We start from the raw sequence: 25,172 nt of genomic DNA on the forward strand, positions 1-25,172 counted from the left end.
CCCCAGACCCTTACAGTGGGATTTTCAATCTATGGGACCTATCATTATGGAAGGTGTCACATACAGTCAATCTATAGAGGCCATCTTTGCTGAGGGTATCACATGTAATTTACAAAGAGTTTCAATGCAGTCATGTCTTCGGGTTGACTGTGCATACAGCATTCAGTTACCTATCACCAGGAAAAATTGTGTTGTGTTTAACTATGTATAAAATAAATTACTCAGGGTCAGACTCCTAAAGTTTGAGTCTATAGCAGCTACTGAGTAGTATTTAACTGAGCTGCCATCTTGCCTCCCACAGATCATCACTCTATGGGTACTGTGTGTTCACAGAGACCCCTGCGAACAAGCATACAGAGAAGGAGATCATGGGCACACTTCCACGGACAACAGCATCAAGAGAATAAAATATCTTAGGATAAACCTAACCAAGGAAACAAAAAGCTCTACAATGAAACCTTAAAACCTATGAAAAAACAGACAAAGCCAGTAGAAAGTGGGAGACTCCTCATGCCCCTGCACCGGTAGAAATATGATGATAGTGACCATTCTGCCAAAAGCAGCTTACAGACTGAACACAATCCCAATCAAAGTCCCCCATTTCATTCTTCATAGAATAAATAAAAAAACCTATTATAAAATTCATAAGGAACCACCAAAAACCCTGGATAACCAAAATGATCCTGAGCAAAAAGAACAATGCTCAAGGGACCACCATCCTAGATCTCAAAATACATTAAAAAGCCATAGTAATAAAAACAATATGGTAATGGCACAAAAAAAAAAAAAAAACCATGCAGACCAACGGAATAAACCCAAACATGAGTGCATGTAGCTCCAGCCATTTAGCACTGACAAAGAAGCTAAACGTCTATGCTGGAGAAAAGAAAGTATGTTTAACAAATGATGCTAGGAGAACTGGATGCCCACATGTGGACAAATTTAATTTAATTCTGCCCTTATCTACTACCGTGCACAAAAACTAGCTTCAAATGTATCAAGGACCTAAACATGAAGCCTGAAACACCAAAACTGTAAGAAGGAAACAAAGGCGGTTCCATACATGATACAGGTGTCGGAAAGGACTTTCTAAATAGGACCCATTTGCCCAAGAATTAAGGCCAAATTGACAAGTGGGACACAGTAAACTAAAAAGCTCTCCACAGCTAAAGAAACAACCAGGTTTAAAAGCGAGGAGTGGGGAACCCCACGGAATGGAAGGGAACTTGCCAGCTATACATCTGACAGAGGATTAATAATCAGAATATATAAAGAACTAAAAAAAAAAAAAAAACAAGTTTCAAAAACAATAAATAACCCATTCAAAAATAGGCTTGGACTCTAAACAGAGTTTCCAAAAGAATAAATAAAAATGGCTAAGAAATATCTCAAAAACTTTTAATCATCTCTAACAAGTAGGAAATGCAGATCATAATAACTTTGAGACCTCATCTTACCCCAGTCATAATGGCAGAGATCAAAACTGACAATAAATGCTGGAGAGGACGTGAGGAAGAGGAACCTCCCTCACTGTTGGTGGGACTGCAAACTACTGCGGCCACTCTGAAAATCAGTGAGGAGAATTCTCAAAAACTAAAAATAAATCTGTGATATGACTCAGCTATGGCACTCCTTGGCTTATGCCCAGAGGACCTGACAACCTACTCTCTACAGATGCTTGCTCAAGATGGCATTGCTGCTCCATTCACAAAGCTGAAAAAAAAAAAAATGCAAACAAACTAAATGTCCTCCGGCTGACAGAGAATGAAAATATGGTACTTATACACCATAGAATACTGTTGAGCTGTAAAGGAAAATAAATCATAACATCTGCAGGTACGCGTGGCTCTCACTACTCTCTGAAGAAACGTCATGTAGTGACCACCACTGATCAGGACAGAGTCATAGAGCCCAGGCCCAGCAAACACAAGTGACACAACTGAGCTGAGATTGTCTAAGAGGAGGCAAAAAGACTGTGAGAGCCAGAGGGACACAAAGTTTACTGTGAGAGTGTGCTTCCTGGAAATGTCCAAAGTTACACCCATGAACTCTCAACAACATGACTGCCTAAACATGGCCCGAACAAGGACATGGAATGACACACTAACATGGAAGGGGAAAGCTCCTGAGGCCTCATCTTAAAAAACAAAAGCAAACAAAGAAACAACAACAATAACAACAACAACAACAACAAAACTCCAGCAACTAAGGAATGCCAAGTGTGGGAGAAGGAACCTTCCCCAAGGAAGAGGACAACTATTTGTTATCTAATGCCAAGTGGTCAGCCCTGAGAACACACACATGGAGTAGCATATGGATTGCCCAGGCTGTACTTACATATTTAGTTATATACGTATGTACGCCTCCAAGCGGTAAAGTGACCCTGTCACCATTAATAAGACATATCATGCAGATCTGTCACCCAGGCTAAACGCCACATAACAGAAACCCAACTACATTCCCACCACTGGATCTCTGTCAGAGAAGTTCTGAAGTTACAAACACACAAACTGAGGAAACAATCTCCACATGACTAGAGACTAAGAATCAGAACAAAGGCAAGATGCTTCCTGCTATTGTTTTTGTCAGGTCTAAGGGGAATTCCACTTCCCCAAATTCTGGCAGTTCAACAAAAGGCAGCATTACTCAGGAACTTGTGAGGCCAATCTCCTCTACCAAAAGGAGTCATCCTACCAGATGGGGCAAATGGCTATCTGTGGTCCCTATTAACATACTACAGCATGTCCTGGCCTCCAGGCTCCCTCAGTATCACAAGTACCTGTTAGACACTTCAAAGTTCCTGCTAGCATCCTAACTCTTCCCATGTCCATCCCTAAACTCCCTCCAGCCCAGGCATTTCCCTCCCTGCAAATGCTTTCCTTATAACCCTGCTATCTCCGCTATACTCATTCTCTCTGCCCTCCTTCTATTTGGTCTCCCCTCTCTCTCCATATTCCTGTGTTCTCTCCCTTCCACACTCTCTCCATCTGTCTTCCTTTCTCCGTGTGTGTGTGTGTGTGTGTGTGTGTGTGTGTGTGTGTGTGCATCCTCCCGCTCCCGTTGCTCTCCCACACTCCTTTCTCTGTGTCCTCTATCTCCACCATTCTGTTTCTCTCATGGCAGGTCCAGTCTGTTGGCCATGTTCATCTACCACTTTCTCTTTCTGCTCCAGACTCTCCAGAAGTCTCTAGCTGTTCTTTCTCTCATATCTAAAATCAAAGCTTTCCCTTTAACCATTACTATGGAGCAGTAGTCATGTCAACAGTTGATGCAATTTTTAGTCTATTTCTCTACTACTGAGAAAATTTACAGTAAAAGTTCACAAAAGCAAACGATCACACTTTTTGAAGGAGTGGAAGAGAACCATAATTGAAATATTTTAACCAAAGTAAACACAATAAATGTAAATAAGAAAAGGGCACAAAATATCCAACATAGACCAATCGGCCATTTATTGTCTTTTACCTTCCTAAAAGAAGCTGGCGTTTTACTACAGTAATACTGAGCCAAAGAGAAAAGGTCTTCTATATCTTCCAGATTCAAGCTGGATGGAGTACTTTCCAAAAAGTCTGCAATGTGATCACAGATATGACAACAATGAACAAATTACTTGTGAAAAATATCGTAACTAGTGCTATTTAAGTTTAAAGCCAAACATCTCCAACACAAGCAGCCCATACACAAAACCTCATCAGTGATTCTTCAACGGGCTGCTTTCATTCCTTACACAGTGCTGGGAACTGCACCCAAGGCCTTGATTACACTAGCCCGCTGAAGGACATGAGACCTGAATGGAACCTCAGAGCTCTTCTACGCCAAACTTGCAACAACCTGAATGAGCCAGCTGAGATCAAATGACCTCAAACATTATTTCATACTACTTACGGATAACTTCTTCTTTGCTGTCAGACTCTTGTGCTAAAATAAATTCTCTGTAAAAAGGAATCAAGTAAATTTGAGTTAAATATTAAAGATCCATATCAAAAGTTGAAAAAAGATTCTAACCAACATGGTACTTACTTTGTATTAACAAGGATAATTAACATTAAGAAATAAATAAAAAATGGATCCGCTTGCTGTAAATATCCGTCCCATATCGCCTGGGTGACTTCAGTCGAACAGTAATGTGCAAAGAGGCTCCCAAGCTACAGTCAGGGGAGAGAGAGATAAACCACTGGAGCTGCCATTCAAGTTAGTGAAGCAAACGAGTTAGTGACAGCACATAAAACCATCTACACTTGAGCATATGAAATCCAAAGGCAGAATACTAGGGTCACTAACTAGCTGTGTGACTTAGGCCATGTCACTTAACTTCAGTAGAGGTTCTCTTTCTACTTCTGTGAAAAACAGAAACAAACAGCACAAGAGAGAGCACTCACTGTCCCCAGTGCTGAGAGATGACTAACTCAGTACATCTCAAGAGATCAAGATAATGTCTCTGCCATGAATTACAAGTGGTATTTAGAGCTTCATAAGGTCAGTTAGCACACTGTCACTAATTACAGCAAGCATTAATTATGAGGATGGGAGAGCAGTTTAAGGGTGCTAGTCAGACCTCAACTCAGTACCAATGTCTGCTCCCAAAGCTTACTCAGAAATCAATCACTGAAACGTCAGACAAAATTCAGATTTTTCAATTTTTTAGATTTTAGGGGCTTTCTGGGTTTTGTGTTTCAAAAATAGAAGTTACGAATTTATAATTTTCTTTACTACCTAATTGTGTTTTAAAGCATGTGAAGATCTAATTTTACTGGCTACTAAGTTTTCCTTAGGATCAGAAATAACCACATCTAAAGGATTATATTTAAAATGTCTCATGGCTAAGGCGAGCATAAATGTGTAGTATAAATTTTGTATCAGGCACTAACTGGCTGTTAGGTATTTTTCGTGAATTATCTTTAGTTACAAGAGGCCTCACGAGTGGGCGTCTCCCTAGACAAGAACTAGACCTGGATGACATACTCCGATCACAGGGCTGAGCTGTGTGCTGGACTAGGGCTGGACCAAGACTCCACGGCCCATGCCTGAGCATCTAACCAGAAGGCTTTAAAACACAACATGCTGCAAATCTTGTCTGACAGATGACTATGACAAATGGAGACTAGAAGGTGTGACTATAAACTGAGTGACAATGTGAAGCCATCCTTAACCTCAGCTCAACTAAAATGGCCACTGCCTTCCTCAGCCATGGGCTCTGGAAGCAACTATAATTGCCTTGTCTCATGATAAAAACATACAAAACAACAAAACGAAAACCTTGAACTTCATCAACATAACACTAGCAGCAAGAACAAACTATCTGGCAGACCAGCTACAGGGAAATCAGTTGTTTTAGCACATTAGACTTCTAAAACAGCCGAGCACTAATTTAGAGTTTTGGCAATGGAGATGTCATTTCCTAGGCAGAGACCAACATTAATCATTAAAACCCTTAAGGAATAATTCCTTATTTTAATAAAAAATAATTAGATTTAATGGCAACATATAAACAGGGATACTACAATTTTATAGAATTTATAGTATCATTTTTAACTCAAAACGACAACAGCAGCCAGAAGAAGTAAAGGAGAGGCTGGTGAGACTCAGTGCGTCTGGGAGTGAAACCAGGTAGGATGCTCCAATTACCATTTACAATTTCGAAGTGCATCCCACTGTCCTCTGAGACATTATTATATTATTATTCCCACTTTACAGATAAAGAAACTAGAGCTCTGAGCCAAGTGTCTTGGCTCACACAGTTACCAAGAGACAGAAATGGGAAACTCCCTTAAGAAATGGTAGGTAAAACATGACAGAGAATATGTTTCACTCCTTAATGGCCTTCCATCACTAGGCCAATTCTATAAAAAGGTCTTTCGTCAGCACAGTAGAGCATTCCTGAGTGGGATCTGAGGAATCCAGAGAGCTCCAAGATTCCATACTGGGAAATGTGTAACATATCACTATTTTCAAAATAATTCTTAAAACGTTTACTTGCCTATTTCACATTCATTCCCTCATTAGTGAGCAGAATTCTCAGAAGACTAGAAGATAACATTACAAACTGAATAAATGTGGAAGCACTTAGATAAACCCATGTGCATTTGATTTCAGTAACAGCACGGAACACAAAAATATAAAATAACCGCACTCTTCTCCCTACTCACTTTTGGGAACTGCAGCCATTTTTCATTGTAAGGTAAGCTAATTATGTAATAGGACATAATAAATTTAGCATTACTTTTAAATGAACTAAAAACTAATCATTAAAAATTTTAAAGTCAGCTCCTAATCAGTATAATCCATATGAAGAATGAATCTCAAAAACATGTAAGAGCATACAGAGTTTGGAGACTCAGAGATTTCAGAAAACCATGAGCGCCAGACTGAGACTTCCACTGAAAATATTAAGTCTAGACGGACACTCAGTTCTGCTTCATATCTTTTATATTAACCATGTGGTAACTGTAGCTTTCCTCGTAATTATTTGCCAATTCTTAGAGATACTACCAACAGTCTATCAACACAGAAACTCGTAAGAAGAGCTCATACATGTTTACAAATATTGTATATTTACAAAAATATAGCTATTAGTTTTGATACATCATACTTAAGTATATAAATACATAATATTCACTAATATATATAAAATATATTATTGCTATTTCCACATATGTATAAAATAACAAAAGACTAACATTGTGGTCAGGTTTTACTAGCCCAGCCTAGCCTCTAACCAACTACAGTTTTATATAAACTATTTTTCATTAAATGTTCCTACTTTCACTTTATTACCCAGTTGAGTGCATAGGAGTCTGGAGTGATTTTCTTTGTATCAAGAAAAGAACAGAGCTCAGGCTCATGGTACTGGATGAGCAGCCGGAAGAGATGAAATGGCCTCCCCTTCAGGGAACAATCCCTACGAGAGAGAGAAGCAAAGTTTCTCATTACTAGATCAGACAGGAAGACACTGATATTCCGCCCTCCTGAAAGACCCATATCCTCTCTGCACCAGCAGGACACGTCAGCATCCACAGCAATCCCACCTGAGAACCAGACAGCGCTCTCTTCTAACACCGTCCAAAAGACCTGGCTTACAGCCAAAACAGCCACTTGAGGAAAGTTTTCCAGGCAAACTAAGGAACACTCAAGTAAGAGGACTTCAGGGTAACTAAAAATAGCATTTAGGTGACTGTGATACAGTTAAGGTCCCCAAAGATCTACATGACCCTGAATGAGTCCAGCCTCCTTCCTCCTTGCCAAGTAAGGAGAAACTCCTTGGACTACAGTTTATATATTCAGAGAGGAATGTCTTTCAGCAAATGTGTAATTCTGAAGACCACAGATGACGTTTCAGAATAATAAACCTGAGATACCTGAAACATCATGAAAGTGGCCTTGATACCAGGTACCCAGAATAAATTCCAGAAAAATGTCTATCTTCAAATGGTTGTTATGCAAATAAGGTGAAAGAGTTTAATTTATATAATGTTTCAAAGTTAAATTCATTAAGCATATACTCTGCCATTTTTATTATTACAAGGCCTTTTCCCAAAGAAATATCCCATCCCTATGCAGATACTTCAAAAGAGTGACTATAAAAGGACAGAAACGTGCTCTGATCTTGACTTCCCTGAGGCTTCTGTTATTAACAAGGGAAGCTTCTCATCTATTCAGCTTTAAGAAGGCTCATCTGCCTAGGGTGGACATGGGAGTCACCCAAACCCTGACCTCAAAATGTACCCACACATCTGCTCCATCTGGAGCAGGTCCAGACTGGTCAATATGCTAGCTCAGTATTCAAGAGACAGGGTGCTTCTTCCTGACTACATGCTGTCTCTGACAGAAATGCAGAAGCCGCATCTTTAAGTCTGACCTGGGCAGCATCACTGAAATCATTTGTGCACTGAAGATTTGGCGATACTCTGGTTGTCACATTTTACTTAGTGCATTTGTGTTCTTAAGCCTCAAAACTGAACAGTTACTTCATGGCAAAATAATGTATCACAGGATATCTGATTTTTCAGTATCTTGATCGTAGTGACTCAAGGGACAGCATTACTTTTTATTCACTACATCTTAAAAACAACAAGAAGCAACAACAACAAGAAGCAACAGTGACACATGGTTACTTTGCCTGGTGGTTTGTTAGAGTCAGGTGTTGCCATGGACAGTGGTGACTAACTCACTCTTCACTTAGGCCTGGAGGTTCCACCTAAGAGTCAGTCTCCATAAACTACTTCAGCTATTGTACTGAGATGCATCCTATTCATACAAAGGCATGAGGCAGGACTGTTCTCTGATGTATCAGTGAAATATTTAAAGCCCAGGCCATCATAATAAAAGCCAATTACTTACTGAAGAGACAGTATCAAACACTATAATAAGCATTTCACAGACTCACTTCATTTTATCTTCACAAACAACCTTATTGATCCCCATACTCATGACAACTGAGGTTCAGTTGAGGTCAAGCCTGTCACTAAAGGCCACAAAACTAGCAATAACAAATTAGAGAACTATGACTTGAACACAGAAACTGGGCCTTAGCTCATTATGCAATACGACCGTCTTTCCACATGCAAAGCTTTGTGCATAATTCAACAAGCTGTTTTTGCAGGGACACTGTCTTTAAAAGCAAACTGTAAAGAAAATGAAGCAAAGTAAAAAGTTGTGCTTACAACAGCCACTAAGTGATCATCACAGCCTTACCACGGAAGCATCGCTAAGGCCAGTACCATAGCTCAGTGGGTAATGCTGCTGGCCACTAAGCCTCATGATCGAAATTCAATCCTTGGAATCCATATGATGTGAAGAGAGAACCAACTCCCACATGCTGTCCTCGGACCTATACATACACATACACACACACACACACACACACACACACACACACTGTAACAGCACATGTGCATGTATACATACACAATAAATAAATGTGATAAAATACTTTAAAAGCATAATTATGAATATTTTAAATACTAGAGTTGGGAGTCCAGTTCAGTGACAGAACATATACTAGGTATGTGTGAGGACATAGGTTCAATTCTCAGCCCTACAAAAATAAAAATAAGTAAAATTGCTATTCAAAGGGAATAAACGAAAATTATTCATGTAAATATAATATTTTATATCATTGCCATGGTTTGTTGTGACTTTCGGCCATCGCTATCTTGTTATTTTTATTTTGGGGGACAGTGTCCCACTCTGTAGTCCTGGCTAGAGTAGGACTCACCATTGAGCCCAGGCTCTGCTTGAATTCACAGCAATCCTCCTGCTAGCACCTCCCACCCCACACGGCCACCACCAGTGCTGCAATTACAGACGAGTCACCATGCACAGCTTGCTTGCTCGTTTTTTTTTTTGTTTGTTTGTTTGTTTTTTTGTTTTTTTTTTTACTTTATATGTTTGGGTGTGTTGCCTGAATGTATGTCTGTGTACTGTACCATGTGGGTCAGAAGAGGGTGTCAGACCCCCTGGAACTAGGGTTACAGACAGCTGTGAGCTGCCATGGTAGTTCTGGGAGTAGAACCTGGGTTCTCTGCATGAGCTGCCAGTGCTCTTAACTGCTGACCCATCTCTCCAGCCCCTGGACCAGCTTTCAAATCTTCCTACTTTGACATTACAAATGGCAGTACACAGAAGGCCAGAGACAGAACTGATTTATCCTGGTGAGAGTAATTCTAAGTCTGAATACTTTCCCAACTGGGTAACTGCAGAGCAACTGAATGCTAAGATAGAACACAGAGGCAGGAAGAATACAAGGAACAGGAGGTAAATGGTCTCATCTTCTGGACCAGTGAACATCCCTGGGAGTGAGCCACTGAAACAGCATTCATTTAAGGGCTATATTCTGCAATGTTACTCTAACTACAAAGACTTGTGCTGGATACAGTTCTACCCACCTTCTATCCCAGTCAGCAGTAAGATGATATATTAAAGTGGGATTCTTCTATAAGCATTCTATGGGCTCAGTGTTCGATGTTCTTCTTACCAGCAATGGCTAGAATGTCATGTCAAATGCAGAACTCACAGAAAAAGGAAGTGAAAGAATGTGACAAGGCAGAGTGTGACACAGCTCAACATAACTACTCCTGTCACTCTCACAAGGCTAGGTCTGGTATTCATTCTCATATTCTCTCTCTCTCTCTCTCTCTCTCTCTCTCTCTCTCTCTCTCTCTCTCTCTCTCTCTCTCCCCCTCTCCCTCTCTCCCTCTCCCCCTCCCTCCCTCCCTCCCTCCCTCTCCTCTCCTCTCTTCTCTGTTTCTATCTCTGCTCTCTGTCTCTGTGTCTCTCTATTTCTGTCTCTGCTTTCTGTCTCTCTCTCTGTCTCTCTTTGTCTCTCTCTCTCTGTCTGGTGGTACTGTTGGTGGTGGTGGTTGTTGGTTGGTTGTTTTCTTGGGACAGGGTTTCTCTGTGTAGCCTTGGCTGTCCTGGAATTCACTCTATAGAATTCCTGCCTCTGCCTTCTGAGTACTGAGATTAAAGGTGTGTGCCATCACCACCTGATACAATGAGAGATGGCCATAAAAAGTAATCAGACGACAGGTATTACATGACAGAATTATTCCTAACTGGGAATCTCGATTTCAGCTTTGCCGTGACTGTGGCCCTCTTCTTTAGTATCTTTGGGCCTGTTTGCTTTCTACTGAGGAGTACGGTTCAAGGAAGCATAGACGTTTACTGCTCTGGTCTAATGATGATCTCTAGGAAGCCTTCAAAAACATATATGCATAGGTCTAGTGTACTGAGACTAAACTCCTGGGACTTCTGGCCAAATCAACATTTTTTTTTTCTACTCTAGATTTTTTTTTTGTCTATAGATCTGTTTTATGGCCACAGACAATAAAGGACTTACCAATAAACATATGAATAGATGCTTAAATCATTATCCAATAAAAAACCTCAACAGGAGATTGGAGAAAACTCACTGTGAGTGCATTTTTCCAGCGTAATTTACATCAAGGAATCTGACACCGGTTTCTGGCCTCCTCAGGCACCAGGCACTCATGTGGTATACATGCTTACAGGTAAAACACCCATACATATAATAAATAAAAAATTTAAGTATTTGTCAAAAGAACAAAGTCAAGAAGCAAATATACCTCAGGCAACCTCAAAAATTACTTGACTGCTTTACCTTACCATCAATAGAAACCTAACAAACTTTATTTCAAAGTGAGATAGAATTTTATAAGTGCAACCAAATCATGTTTTACCTGGGAATGTACTTATTCATGATGGCATAGAAGCAGTTGTAGAGGTCGCTGCGAGGCAGCTGGAGACAGACCAGTGGTTTCAGTAGATGAGTCCAGCTCAGGGAGGTGCTGTATTTAACGCTGCGTGATTTACAGTAAAAAGTAATTACAGATTCAATATCCAGGAGTAATTCTGCTGCCTTCTCCTCTGGCACTGAGAGCTGCTCTAGAATAAAGCATCAAACTAAAGTTATCAGGGAACTACAGGGCTTAGCGACTGGGCACGCTACGTCACACGCTCATCATGTAAGTGTATTAAACTACAAAAAAGCAGGAACACAGTCTGAACACTTTGTCTCGTGATTGTCTGTTTCATTTTTATTTTTTGTGGTAGTGAGATCGAACCTTGGCTTTACGTGTGCTGGATAAATGCTTCATCACTGAAGCTTCATCACTAGCCTCTTGTATTTAATAGACACTGGCTTACAAGTACAAAACTTCAGGAAAAACACAGTCAGAGTCCTTTCTAGTTTTAATCTTTAAAGCTGTCACCTTGTATATTCACTGGACACGGTACTGTGTTATATAACAACATCATCCTACAGTGAAATACTGTATGTTGAATATATTCTCCCCAATCTTCTTTTTAACTTAAAGCAAGACAGAAGTTACAGAACAACTATCAGTTTCATGTATGTGTTTTCTTACCTAGCCCTAAGAGAAAAGGGAAGGCAGAAGACAGTCACAAACAAGTAGTACTCAGTAGTATTAACCATATGCATGCTAAACATAGGAGTGACAGTTTGAAGCAAGGCAGTAGGGACTGACAGGCATAGCTCAAGTTGCTGGACAGCCAAAGGATGCTTCCTAACAAGACTGCCAATTGCTCCACATGGGCTGCTTTGGCAAGCAGAAGGGGAATTCATTTTCTACCATTAAAGCCAGTATTTTATTCCTTCCCTTTCTTCATTTTAAATCTTAGTTTTTATTTTATCATAAATCCAACCAAATATCGACATGCAAAACTACCTCTGACTTTTCATACTGGTAGCTCTCATACAGAATAAACAGATAAAATACAAATTAAATATGAATACGACTATACCATTATTATTTAGATCAAGGTGATCTCAGAAATATAGGATACATATCATGTAAAGTCTTCAAATTCCCTTTCTTTTGTCCACACTAGCAATAAAGTCTGTCAGTATGTCTTGTCTGTCTGACAGTCAATAGAGCTGGTGATAGAACCCAGGCTGTTGCATATATGTATCTGTGTTTGTGTGTGTGTGTGTGTGTGTGTGTGTGTGTGTGTGTGTGTATGTGTGTGTGTGTGTGTGTATTCATTCATTCCAGGCAAGCACTCCACCACTGAGCTACATTCTAGAAACTATAATTTCTGAATAGTTAGCACCCTGAAGCCTATTTAACCAATGTGTTAGTTAACTAAGATATAACAGAAAAAAAAAACGAGTCTGAGATACTATAAATGAATTAGAAAAGATAGGTATAAACTGAATTAACTTAATCTGTACCATGAATTAACACAGATTTTGCAGAGTGATTGGAAAACTATTTATCTATGATTTGTAACAACTGAAAACAGTAGATCATGATTTGTTGTTTCTAGATAAACTTTCAGAATACAATCTCTTCTAATTGAAGGCTGCAAACAATCATGTGGACCCACAGTTCTATGAGAAACACAGTAAAGAGCATAATGAAGCTATAAGTGAATAAGGAAAATCAATAATATAAAATGAACAGTAAAAACTGGCTCTTTCTTAAATTATATATCTCAAGATTTTGTTTATTAAAGGACAAAACTACAAGACAATTACAAATTTAAGATATCCCAAATTTTAACTAGATAACATTTTTCACCGTTATCAAACTTACCGATAAACTCAAGGCAATCTTTATGAATAGTGTTCTGCTCAGGCAAGTCTAAAATACCATCCCATGATGCCAAACTATCACCTTTTCCTGCAACGTTCAGAGCAATCTGGTAGAAAAATATTAAAATATTATAAATATTAAAAATATTATAAATATTAAACGCTGTGTTAAGGAAAGCAGGACTTCAGGAATAATAGTAAGACTACAAGCTTACGTATCTGCACACCATCAAGTGCCACCACCCACCACGTAACAAAACGCTCCTATGTTAGACTTTCCTACTTCCTGTTGGGTCACTGGGTAGAATAAATTACAAAACATGTGTGTATTTACAAACATGGCTTTATTTAAAGCCAACTTTTCTGACGTAAAAAATAAGAATATGATATTGTCAGATAAAAATATACCTATACCATATACTATTTTGAAATGTAAAGAATATTTAATGAACTGAGAAAATGTTATTTTGTAAATTTTTTCAAGTATGTGTAAAAAGTATTTGATTTATTCACTTACTTATTCATTTGTTTGTTTGTTTGTTTGTTTGTGACAGTGTCTCTCTGTGTAGTCCTGGATATCACAGAACTTACTCTGTTGAGTCAGAAGCGGTAGTCAGGGGAATCTTGCAACTCTGACTAGCAATCAGGTTGCTCCTTTATTTACAGTTTCACAGAACAAAGAGAGACTAATGATTATCCAAGAAGGACAGATTATATCATTTTGTCTCAGGACACATGTTTGATTTTTCATTACATGGCTTGAATTACAAGTGCAGCTACAATTAGAAAATACAAATACAACAGATTTTAATTTTATTATTACCCTATAACTCCAATTCAAAGAATCTAAAGAATGTCTCCGCCAAAGCAAACACATTCATTATATGACAGCCTGCTTTCAGAATGGCAGTATTTGAAGTTGTAAAGCACTCCAGACAAATAGAAAGATATTTGAACTGGTTTTTATGTATAGCAATACTAATACCTAACTCCTTATATTTATATCCTTTGATCGTCCAAGCTATTAAGGAGGAGAAGGTTATTTCAGTGGATGATCTTGTTTCCTGAGTTCTATTCCTCCAGGAGTGTGCCCTGCATGATCCTGATCTTTAAACAACATTTGTAGACAGCTCTAAGCATGTTGTAAGAAGAGGCCTTTTATCTGTCAGTTATCCTGGCCAGTTAAGTGTGTCAGCTATTTCTGAGTTTATCCTGTTCCAATTATATGTCTGAGTGTGCTTAGGGGCGGATACCCCAAGAAGATTCCTGGAGTCATGGCCTCATTTAGAAATTCCTAGCATCTTTGTGCTTCCCTGTGCTCATCATGATCTCCAGGGCATAAGGAAGACTTGGAAATAGAGCCAGATAAAGTTATTTCCCTACAAGCAGAAGGGATACTAAATTTAGGGGGTTCCTAAAAAGACTCAGACATAATTTTTTTCGGAAAAGAAAATGGAAAATAGATCATAATGCAGAAAGTCTCTAAGAATGCAACATGCAGAGACATCGCAGCATTCAGCCCCACTTTGTCAGAACTGTGGCAAGCCACTGTGCCGGCTTCATGACTTCCACTGTGCCCAGTGGATGTGGTGGCAGTGACACCCAACCAAGAGTATTACTATGGTTTGGTTTGGTTTGGGAGACAAGGTTTCTCTGTATGGCCTTGGCTGTCTTCTTGGAACTCACTATGTAGACCAGGCTGGCTTTGAGCTCAGAGATTCACCTGCCTCCAGCTCCTGAGTGTGAGGATTAAAGGTGTGCAATTAACAGACTCAAATGACAGCTCAACCAAGTGCAACAAGTGGTCCTTCCAGTGTTTGAATTTAAGTCACCTATCAAAATATATTTATAAGACAACTGAAGAAATTATTTCAATACTATGGAATTACTGTTTTTAGCTATTGGTTAGTGGGAAGAATCATTGGTTAAGACTTCATGTTCCTGCAAGTAACTCCACTGCGTCATCCCCACCAAAAGGAAAAAAGACATGAGAGTAGAAGCAGCTCAACTGTAAAGAGGAACAGGAGGTGATGAGAGAGGATAGAGGAGGTGAACGTGATCAAATGTGTGATATGTCCGTGTGACGCTATCACATGAAGGCGTTGTAGAGCACGGTCAACACACACTCATAAGAAGTGAGAACTACTGTTCTGCTGTCAAACTGTCTGAGAGTTATGTCGGGAATTTCTTATTCAAGTATTTTAGTGTGCTACTAAGGATTTGCTTTAAAATAATTCAGCATAAAGGAGTCAAGAAACTCCTGTAAGATGGACATACGAGTCAAAGACTGGTCAGTCAAACAAGACTGGTCAGATACTAGTAAAGTTAAATAAAGCTGGGTTACAGATACATGATAGTTCATTATATACCTCTCCACACTTTTTGATGAAAGGCACATGTAGCATCTGTAAACTCTGCTTCAGGAGATATTCTGCCTTCAGGGACATTATCAGATTAGAAGAACTATTAAAGAGAAGATGGCCCAAGCAAGTTGACTGCACTGTGAAATTGTGAAAACACTTATCCAAAGTAGTAGGAATGTCAAATACCCATTTCTGAAATGTAAACACTGAGAATAATTTTACATGTGCCACACACTATTCTGTTCAATTTGTGTTCAAATTCCTGAAGTAAAGCTATGTGCAGAATAATAGTTAGAATGCTATGTGCAGTAATAATTCCATTTCTGTTATATATATGCACAGGGGCAAAAAAAGAAAGGCCAGAACATACATCTACACATTGTTACATGCTTTACCTGTTGGTAATAACATGATTTTTATTTCACCTTTTTGTGCTTATAATTTTCACAAATATGTAACTCTTTTTTTTCCAAGACAGGGTCTCTCTGTGTAGCCCTGGCTGTCCTGGAACTTGCTCAGTTCAAAAGCTGGCCTCAAACTCAGGTGTGCACTACCACCACCTAGCTACAAATATGTAACTTTTTCATTCAAATTTTTCTGTCTTTTTTTTTTTTTTCAATCTCCCAGCCCTACCAACCCTTCATCTTCCCTACCTGTCCCTTCCCCCGATTCATAACTTTTGGTTGGTTGGACGATCCATCTGGTATACTCGGGACCATCTATGTGAACTGCTCACTGGAGCCTTGGTGGGCTCACCGGTGGACACATAACTGATGGCATTTACTCCGCCATTACTCAACTGTTCCTAAGAAGTCATCCAGTAGAGACGGGTAGGGCTCTGGCTGGATGACGAGCCTGCTCTCAAGCAGGCTCAGTGGACAGCACAGTGGCTGAGCATTTGTGAAAATAATCAAACACGTACGTGAAGTGTGCTGCTGCCCACCTGTCATCTCAACACTACGGAACAGACTGAGGAATGAGGATCAAAAGGCTAGGCTTAGCAAGATCCTGTCCCCCCCCAAAAATTAAATTAAAATAAAATAAAATAAAAACAGACCAACAAACAAAACCCCCACAAACAGGAGAGAATAGTTGGGAAGCAAAATAAAGAAAACCTGTAGGCCACACCCCCAGACACATTTCCTTTAGCATATCTAAGACCACTCCAAGTGAGTCCATGGCATTCTATTTTGCCAACTGCTTTTATGTGCTCACTTGCTACCATTCACTAAACAATATTCATAAGCGTCACAGCCATTTCTAGTGGCTATAAGATAGTACCACTGTAAGCATTATTGTTAGTATAGAAAACCTCCAGGAACATTTACTCTGAGATAGTCTAATTATGTCTTCCTGGCAGGCCTGGAATTCACCATATAGACTAGCATGGCCTCGAACACCCAGAGATCTGCCTGTTGGCGGCTCCTAGTGCAGACAGGCATTAAAGGTATGTGCAACTACTCCTGGCTCAGAAACGTACTTTTAGTTAAAGTTACTCAGATCAATTTTCTTGATGCAACATATTTATAAACAGTCTTTTCAGAGAGCTGAAAAACAATTATTAGCAATTCTTTCAAATGGCTAAATCAGCTTCTAGTTACCTTCCAAACCTTGGCCCTCAGTTCAGCAGGCAGTGGTCTCCCTTGAATTATATTTCTCAAAGTTTCAAGATCACAACCTCCTGTTTGAAGGGCTTCTTCAAGATCTTTTTCCCTAAAAAAAAAAAAAAGAAAGAAAGAAAGAAAGAAAGAAAAAAGAAAAATTAAAATTCATTAAAATTACTCAACTTGTGTCTTTCCCCTTGAGCGTAAGCATGGCCAGTTAAAGGCGACATCTCAGAAGACAAGATTCTCCACAGTCAGAACACAATGGTGCAAGGCACATGCAGCCTCCATATGTTCTGCTTCAGGGATTCATTTCTCCTTGGCGTAAATTATTTATCAGAAATTATCGATCAGAAATATTCAATAGGAGATTACACAGGCAAGTCGATAGCACTGTGAATTCATGGAAACGAATCACAATAATGTGTTCATGGCAATAAGGACAGCTTGGGGCAGCACTCACCATGTGCCAGGTATTGTTCTAAAGATTTTACAGATGTTCATTTATTGTTTGTCAGACACCTGAGGCTGGCCTCAAACTTAAACGCTTGTTCCTTCTCCCTCCATCTTCCCTGAGCTGGGATCACAGAGCATCACAGAGCACTACCACCCCAATCTGCACGTGAGCTTCTTAATCCTCACTACAGTGAATACAGCACTGGCTACAGCTATGATGCAAGATGAGGCAAAGATGGGTCATGGACACTTATGAGACACACGAAATAACCATCCGATGGCATTAAAAATCCTTATACTTGTTTTTAATGTGTTACCATCACATGGCTATAATTAATAGCAAACCCAGGAGCCAAATTTTAGCAATCTGGATCCCAAATTTATGCCCATAATATTATGGTAAACAGCAGCTAAATGAGAAACACTAAAATTCAGGCAAGAATTCCAAGCCCGGCAGTTGGAGACTATTTAGTACATAATTATATCAATGTTGTGCCCAGAGCACAGCCTGATATACAGTGTTTGATAAATGTCAGTGGAACAAAGAAGACTCCATTGTTACACTAAAGTAAAATTATAAGGAAACACCATTAACCATCTCGAGGGCAATTACGCTCAATCTACCATGTCTGAGGAGAAAAGCAGAATGTTAATTTTCTTCCCACTGTGCATGATTAAGATGGTCAGTTAAGAACTTTCATGAGGTATGAACTATTCTGTAGCTCGAAATACAAAAATGCCAGTTAAATCAATTCCCTACGGATTTCAAAGGTTGAGGTTCCAACACGTTATTATTTTAGGATACATTAAAATCTGTAAAGATGTAAAAAACAAAAAGTTAATACAGACAGATAATTTCTAACATGCTTAAAGCAACTTAAGGGGAAAGGTGGAGTTGCTAGAATCAGGAAATCAGTATCTTGTCTCTCTTCTGCAGCTTTAAAGAAAAATCAATTATTCTGACTAATTTAAGCCTCCCTATACTTATATGACCCTAAGACTGCCCTTTATGTGCGCACACTTCATTAGACTGTTCTCTTTTTTGTTTGTTTGTTTGTTTGTTTGTTTTTGAGACATGGTTTCTCTTGTGTCGCCCTGGCTGTCCTGGAACTCACTCAGTAGACCAGGCTAGTCTTGATCTCAGAAATCTGCCTGCCTCTGCCTCCCAAGTGCTGGGATTAAAGGCGTGCGCCACCACCGCCCCACCTAGATTGTTCTCTTAACAGAAAGGAATTACATGAAAATGTAATCACTTGGGTACAGTCCACAATAAAGCACTGGCCAAGTGTCCCTCAAAAAAGTCCAAATTCACGTGAGCACACCGGTAAACACACAAGACATATTTTGGTCTTTTGTAAATAATCACTAAAAAAGGTGAAAGAAAAGCAAACGGAATGAGGAATTTCAGGTTTAGAGTTGATAGTGCAGGCCTGCCTCATAAAGATAAGAGTCTGTCTAGTCCATGCTAACTAAGCTCCATAAGACAGACGATCAGAATTTAAAATATGGTTTGTAACTATATAATTAAGAAAATACAATATATGTCTGGTGAATAAATGCCATATGTTTGTCAACTGTGTGAATGAAATGAGGAAAATATCATTTAATTGAGATGGAATTTTATATCATAAATGAACCATAATTGTTCTAATTTTTTTTTTAGTGCAAAACCTTATGTTCCTTTTGAAGTAGCTCTGCCAAATACCTTACTTTTCCGTTCAGCATCGCAAGCACTTCCAGTACGTGTTGCATCATAGCAGTGTACAAGCACACCTGCTGATGGGGCTGCCACCTGGACTCTGTGATGCTGTGCCCAGGGGACCACTGTCGGTGGCGGCACTTCAACTGTAAGCTAGTACTGTAGAGACCAGTAAATACTAACTTCAAGTAGTAAAAGACACTTCCCACCTAAATAATTAAAAATAACAGTGTCTTCTGAGGGAGGCAAAGGCTCAGTTTCAGACTTTATACACAACCACTTGTAACTGCTGCAAACGCCGCAGTTAAAGATTGTACAGAAGGATGAACAGAGATGAGAACTCTACAAAGCACTCAGCCCTCAAACAGGCTCCCATCTCAGCCTTTGAGCATGCAATATCTACAAGTCTAACTGGGGAGTGAGCAGGCTGTAGTTTCTTTTTAGTCTTCTTTGGCTCTAAGAAACTCTGAACTGACCTTACAAGCTAAAGGTTGCACAAACGTCCTAGACAGGCAGACAAGGTCCCCAAATTGAAAAGTACAGGCTTTATTCATAAAAATAATGACCCTCTTTGCTCAGCAAGTTCAAGACATGGCAAATACAAGGCTTTGTGACTGGAAACTGAAAACCACCTCCCTCTTGGCTCTGTAACTCTGAAACTATAACATATGTTAGAACACAGCAGCATGCTTCAATGAGCTACCAATAATAACATGCTTACAACATAGAAGTAAAAATCCAGCAATGGGTGATCTCAGGTTCATGAGGCTAAAAGGCAGGAGGATTGTGGGAGTTCAAGGTCAGTCTGGGAACTACAGAATGAAACCCTGTCTCAAAAACAAACAAACAAAAGACAAAAACAGCAAACCACTAAAATCAGAAAGAAAGTAATAACTACCTTCAAAATAAAATGCAATAAAATTTCCCCTCATCAGATACTTTGTGGCAAAATCCTGAGAGCACTCTAAGCCCAGCCGCTCTGGAATCAAAGCCAGGTAGACACAGGCTTATTCTCCAGCTATTAGCTGGGGCCAAGCCTCTTCCATCAGACAGAGCTGGAACATGTGGAACTCAGACACAATTGTACAAGAGACAAAAGCACAAACTCCAGCCACTTCCAAACTTAGTATGCATTTTGTCTGCTTTGAGGATCTCTTTCCTCCTGCTGGGTCCCCCTGTCCATCCTTAATATGAAGGGAGGTGACTAGTCTTACTGTATTATATATCTTATTGATATGCCATGTTTGGTTGATATCCCTAGAAGGCTGAAGGAGCAGTTCTAGGGGAGAGGGGTAGGAGGTGGGGAGGGAATGGTGGGAGAGGAGGGAAAAGAAACTGTGGGTTGCACATTAGATAGGTTTCATTGTAGTTCAGTCCACTATCATCGAGGCGGGGACCATGGCAGCAAACCCACAGTCATGGTGGTGGAGAAGCTGAGGGTTCTACATCTTGATCCAAAGGCAGCAGCAGGAGACTGTACTCCACTGGGCACAGCTTGAACATATATAAGACCTCAAGGCCTGCTTGCACAGGGACACACTTCCTCCACCAAGGCCACACCTACTAATATTGCCACTCCCTATGGTCCAAGCAATCAAACATGTGAGTCTATGCGGGGGAAGCAAACCTATTCAAACCACCACTGGTTGCAATCTATGAGCAAAGAATAAATAAAAAGTAAAAAAAAGTATCACATCCATTAGAATTCACTCATCACTTCCTCCCACCAGCCCTTCCTCACCTTGTTCCCAGCCTGTAAAAACAATTCATTTACTCCCTGCCTCTCCACATTTACCTATTTGGGATAGTTCACATAAGTGCAATCATGACTCATGACCTTTAATTCCTGGCTTCTTCTGTTAAGGTTATGTTTCCAGCCCTGCTCTGATTATAGTCTATGTATCAGCACACGCTTTTACGGCCAGGTAGTCTTCCACTGCATGAGTATATCATATTTCGTTTATCATCTGATAGTTATTTCGAGTTGGATATTATGATTACTTATTAAACTTAAAAATAAACACCAAGAATTCAGCTGGTCAAATGTACTCTTTATCCTTAAAGAGCTGTGGAAGACTAAGAAGTAAATCTATTAAATGGATGGGAGTGGCTCTCCTACTGGTTTGCAGTTCATTCACATTTGTTTAAAGGTAAGGCCCCCTGTGCACAGATTAAGCCGTGACAGCTCAGTATATGTATCATGTCTTCATCACAGATAGCTTTAAGCCTGACCAATTGTTCCTTCTTCTGAAATAGCTAACTAATCACCTGTAAGCACCAGCAAACAGCATGGCAAGCAGCCAGCACTTGTTTCAAACTATCCCATGGCTTGACTTGTACCCTGTGCTGCTAAGTCTTTCCTGGTGCCCAGCTCACGAGACGTCTTTTTTTCTTTTCTCTTTAGTCCCCAATAAAATATTTTTATTAATTATTTGGCAATTTCATACAATGTACCCTAATCACACTCGTGTCTCATTTCTCCTGGAATCCTATATCAAGTAAAGAAGATGCTAAATATAGTTCTTTTGGTCAGACATCCCTTACAAATGTGACAGCTACAAGATTTCATCACTATGCAACAGGAGAAGGATATGGAGGTCACAATAGTTTAGTTCTGTAAAATTAGAAATTAACTATAAATAGAATAAATGCCATTAAGTCTTTTTTTAAAAAATTTATTTTTATCCACAAGCCATGAAGATCATGTTTTACCAAATGGTACTCATGGTAGCTCTTCTTCTTCTAAGAAAAAAATTCAAGGGATTACTACTTAGTCAGGGTGGAAGAGTCTAACAGTTGCATGTGTAATGTTGAAACATGTTCATTTCAGCTGTAAGATTTTTCCATACTGAACTACAGAGGAGTCTCTCCATAACTTCGGACTGCTCTAGCTCCTCTGCCGCATGCTTTCTCAAGATAAAAGTCCCCAGCATCCTCCTGTTTACCTGTTCTTTTACTTCCTGGTGCACCTGTGTGTGTGAACGTGCACATGCCACAGCACGTGTGTGGAGGCAACAGGGCAACTTTCAGTTTTCTGATCTATCACATAGGTCCTGGGGATCGAACTCAGGCAGTCAAGCTTGGCAGCAAACGTCTTTACCCTTTACCTGCTCAGCCGCCTCACTAGCTCACTTTTCTGTGGAGGTGTCTTCAACCAAAGCCATGTACGTGGAAATGTAAAAACAGGGCACACGGTTTGCCTAAACTAGGACTGGAATGAAAACGGCAAACGTCTGCAGAGACGTTACACACGTCTGTTGTAAATGTCTCTTTCTGTCTTCTTTCTTCTTTGTTTGTTGTTGGGTTTTGTTTGTTTGTTTGGTTGGTTGGTTTTTGGTTTTTGGTTTTTTTGGGGGGGTTGTTTTGTTTGGTTTTGGTTTTGGTTTTTGGTTTTGGAGACAGGGTTTCTTGTGTCCAACAACTCTGGATATCCAGGAACTCTCTTCGTAGACAAAGCTGCTGTGAACTCATAGAGCTCTGCCTGCCTCTACCTCCTAAGTACTGGGATTAAAGGCGTGAACCACCACACACAGCTTTATTACAAATTTCTGCTTTACCCAAAATACAATGGTTTTTTTAAGTATTATTTTTCCTGAAAACACTGTCTTAGAAAACAATAGTCTGCATGAAAAATAAAAAGTGAAATCATTATGCTACGTCTGGGCAATTATTCACAAAGATACTTTACTGACTTAAAAAAAAAAAAAAAACATACTTTGACAAGAGAAGTATATGGCAGATTTACATTTCAAAACTGGATTCCAAGCACTGACTTGATAAAGACACTCTCATCCTCATTGTGGCTGTTAAATCATATGGACTTCACAAAACAAACCTCAAGAAGGTCTGGTTCATTGGATATGATGGTGCCCACATTATCCTAGAACTGGGGCAGGAGGACTGCCATGCTCAAGGTCAGCCTGGCCTACTTACTGGTTCTTTGTTTGTTTTGTTTTTTAATTTATTTCTTTAAAATACATTTCAGATTTTATCCCCTCATCCCATTCCCACCACCACCCAGGAACCCCCATCCCGTCCCCCCTCCTGCCTCCACAAGGGTGTGCCCCCACCTACCCCCACTCCCCCCTCCCCACCCTCGAATTCCTCCCCACTCAGTGTTCAGCCTTCATGGGACCAGGGATCTCCTCTCCCACCCATGCCGGACAAGGCCATCCTTCCCTACATATACAGCTGAAGTCATGTATAACCTACTTACAGGTTCTAAACCAACCTAGACCTTGTCTCAAACAAAAGAGGATTCCTGTATTCAACTGCATATTCATGAGAGGGTGCATTTTTATAAATTTTATCCTTCAAAACAAAGAAAAGGGGTCAGGGAGATGACTCAACAGGTAAAGACGCCAGCTGTATACACCCGCTGACCTGAGCTCAACCTCAGAACCCACATGAAAGTGGAAGGAGAGAACCAACTCCACAAAGCTGTACACACACACACACACACACACACACACACAGAGAGAGAGAGAGACAGAGACAGAGACAGAGACAGAGAGAAAGACAGAGAGACAGAGAGACAGAGACACAGAGAGAGAGAGAGACAGAGAGACAGACAGACAGACAGACAGACAGACATAAAGATCAGAAACTCTTTACAGGGGAAATAATACACAGTAAGTTACTTACTTCCCTATCACTGAATTAAAGCAACAGAAAAACAACTGCTGAGTTAAGACTATCAAAACCGTGTACTTGCTTACATGGCCTACACATTACCACAAATAAAAATACACTAATCTTTCAATATCTGATAGATTAATTATCATATTAGCATGCAATATAATATAAATACATTACATGTGTTTATTTAATCACATATATATTAACATATAACATTAATAATTTACTTTCTATTTAGATGATGTAGATAACCATACATTAGAGTTAAAAAAACAACAACAATGATTTGGTGTAGGCATATGAGAACACAGTATTATGAAAATAAAAGGTCTATAAAGATATAAATAGTATGTATATATATTTATATAATTTCTCCTTATCCTATCATATTAATCATAAATTATCTCTTCTCATGGATATAAGAGGTTAGTGATGTACACATCTCATACATATCCTCATATCTACACAGTGTCCACAAATAGTCGATATATGTTCAACACAAATGCACATGTATGCTCAACAACACACATCTTTGAATACTGTGCTTTCCAAAATACATAGCTGATTCAACATTTGATCCACATTTTTTTTTGAGGACTTCCTTTAGGCGTCTTAAGGGAAATGTGACATATCTAACATAAATGCAATCAGTATTAGAAGGAATGCGGGCGGGGCTTACAGAAAAGAGATGCTGATTGAGTGCAGCTCTTTTATGAACAGGATTTGCGGAACGGAACGACCACTCTAATTCCATCCTCTCACCTCCAAGAAGACAATAACAGCAACTCTGAATAATTCCTGTCTCAAAGAGCTGCTGTGAAATGCACATGTGTGTGTGCACCTGGGTGTGTAATGGAAAAGTTTTACATACATGCTTAATATTTCTTATACTTCCTTTCGAAAATGCTTAAATATCATCTGGTATGGCTTGACTCTGAAATGCTCTCACACAGGCTCACATTTGAACACTTGGCCCTCAAACTGTGGCACTATTCTGTATTATACTTCCTGACAAAGTGATGAATTAAAGCAACTAAAACAAAGCACTACAGTGCCCAGCTCTGGCTTTAATACTGCTTCCATTTTCCCCCTAAACCTTACCCAGCAGCCTGAATATAAACCGTACTGAGTGGATGTTTGCTGAGCCATGAATGCTTTGCTAAACCATTTTGCTTTCTGATACATAAGGGCAGCTATTGTCTTTGGTTGACACCAAACAGAAGCCACATTTCAGCATTATGTAGCAGAAATGCTTTGCCAAGTATAGTTTATCAACGCTATTCAAAGTTGCCCTCTTCATAACTAGCTGTATATTACAGTATAGAAAGATGTTTCTT

General features: G+C 39.6%; 1 protein-coding gene across 4 annotated transcripts in view; it reads right to left on the minus strand.

The window, feature by feature from the left end:
• Positions 1 to 25,172, minus strand: part of Tbc1d23 (TBC1 domain family member 23) — a 54,675-nt gene that overhangs the window by 24,030 nt on the left and 5,473 nt on the right. For 2 of the 4 annotated variants that reach the window (XM_034515295.2, XM_034515294.2), the window contains exons 2-8: positions 17,040 to 17,151; positions 13,077 to 13,182; positions 11,199 to 11,403; positions 6,775 to 6,898; positions 4,021 to 4,145; positions 3,886 to 3,932; positions 3,466 to 3,569 (exon numbers count right to left, since the gene is read on the minus strand). In XM_034515295.2, the coding sequence (XP_034371186.1) occupies positions 3,466 to 3,569; positions 3,886 to 3,932; positions 4,021 to 4,145; positions 6,775 to 6,898; positions 11,199 to 11,403; positions 13,077 to 13,182; positions 17,040 to 17,151 (823 nt within the window). Of the gene's footprint in view, positions 1 to 3,465; positions 3,570 to 3,885; positions 3,933 to 4,020; positions 4,146 to 6,760; positions 6,899 to 9,884; positions 10,179 to 11,198; positions 11,404 to 13,076; positions 13,183 to 17,039; positions 17,152 to 25,172 lie in introns of those variants that run through there. The other 2 variants (XM_034515296.2, XM_034515297.2) reach the window with 2 other exon arrangements.

The sequence above is a fragment of the Arvicanthis niloticus genome, chromosome 12 (assembly GCF_011762505.2).
Source record: "Arvicanthis niloticus isolate mArvNil1 chromosome 12, mArvNil1.pat.X, whole genome shotgun sequence".
NCBI classification, from domain to species: Eukaryota; Metazoa; Chordata; class Mammalia; order Rodentia; family Muridae; genus Arvicanthis; species Arvicanthis niloticus.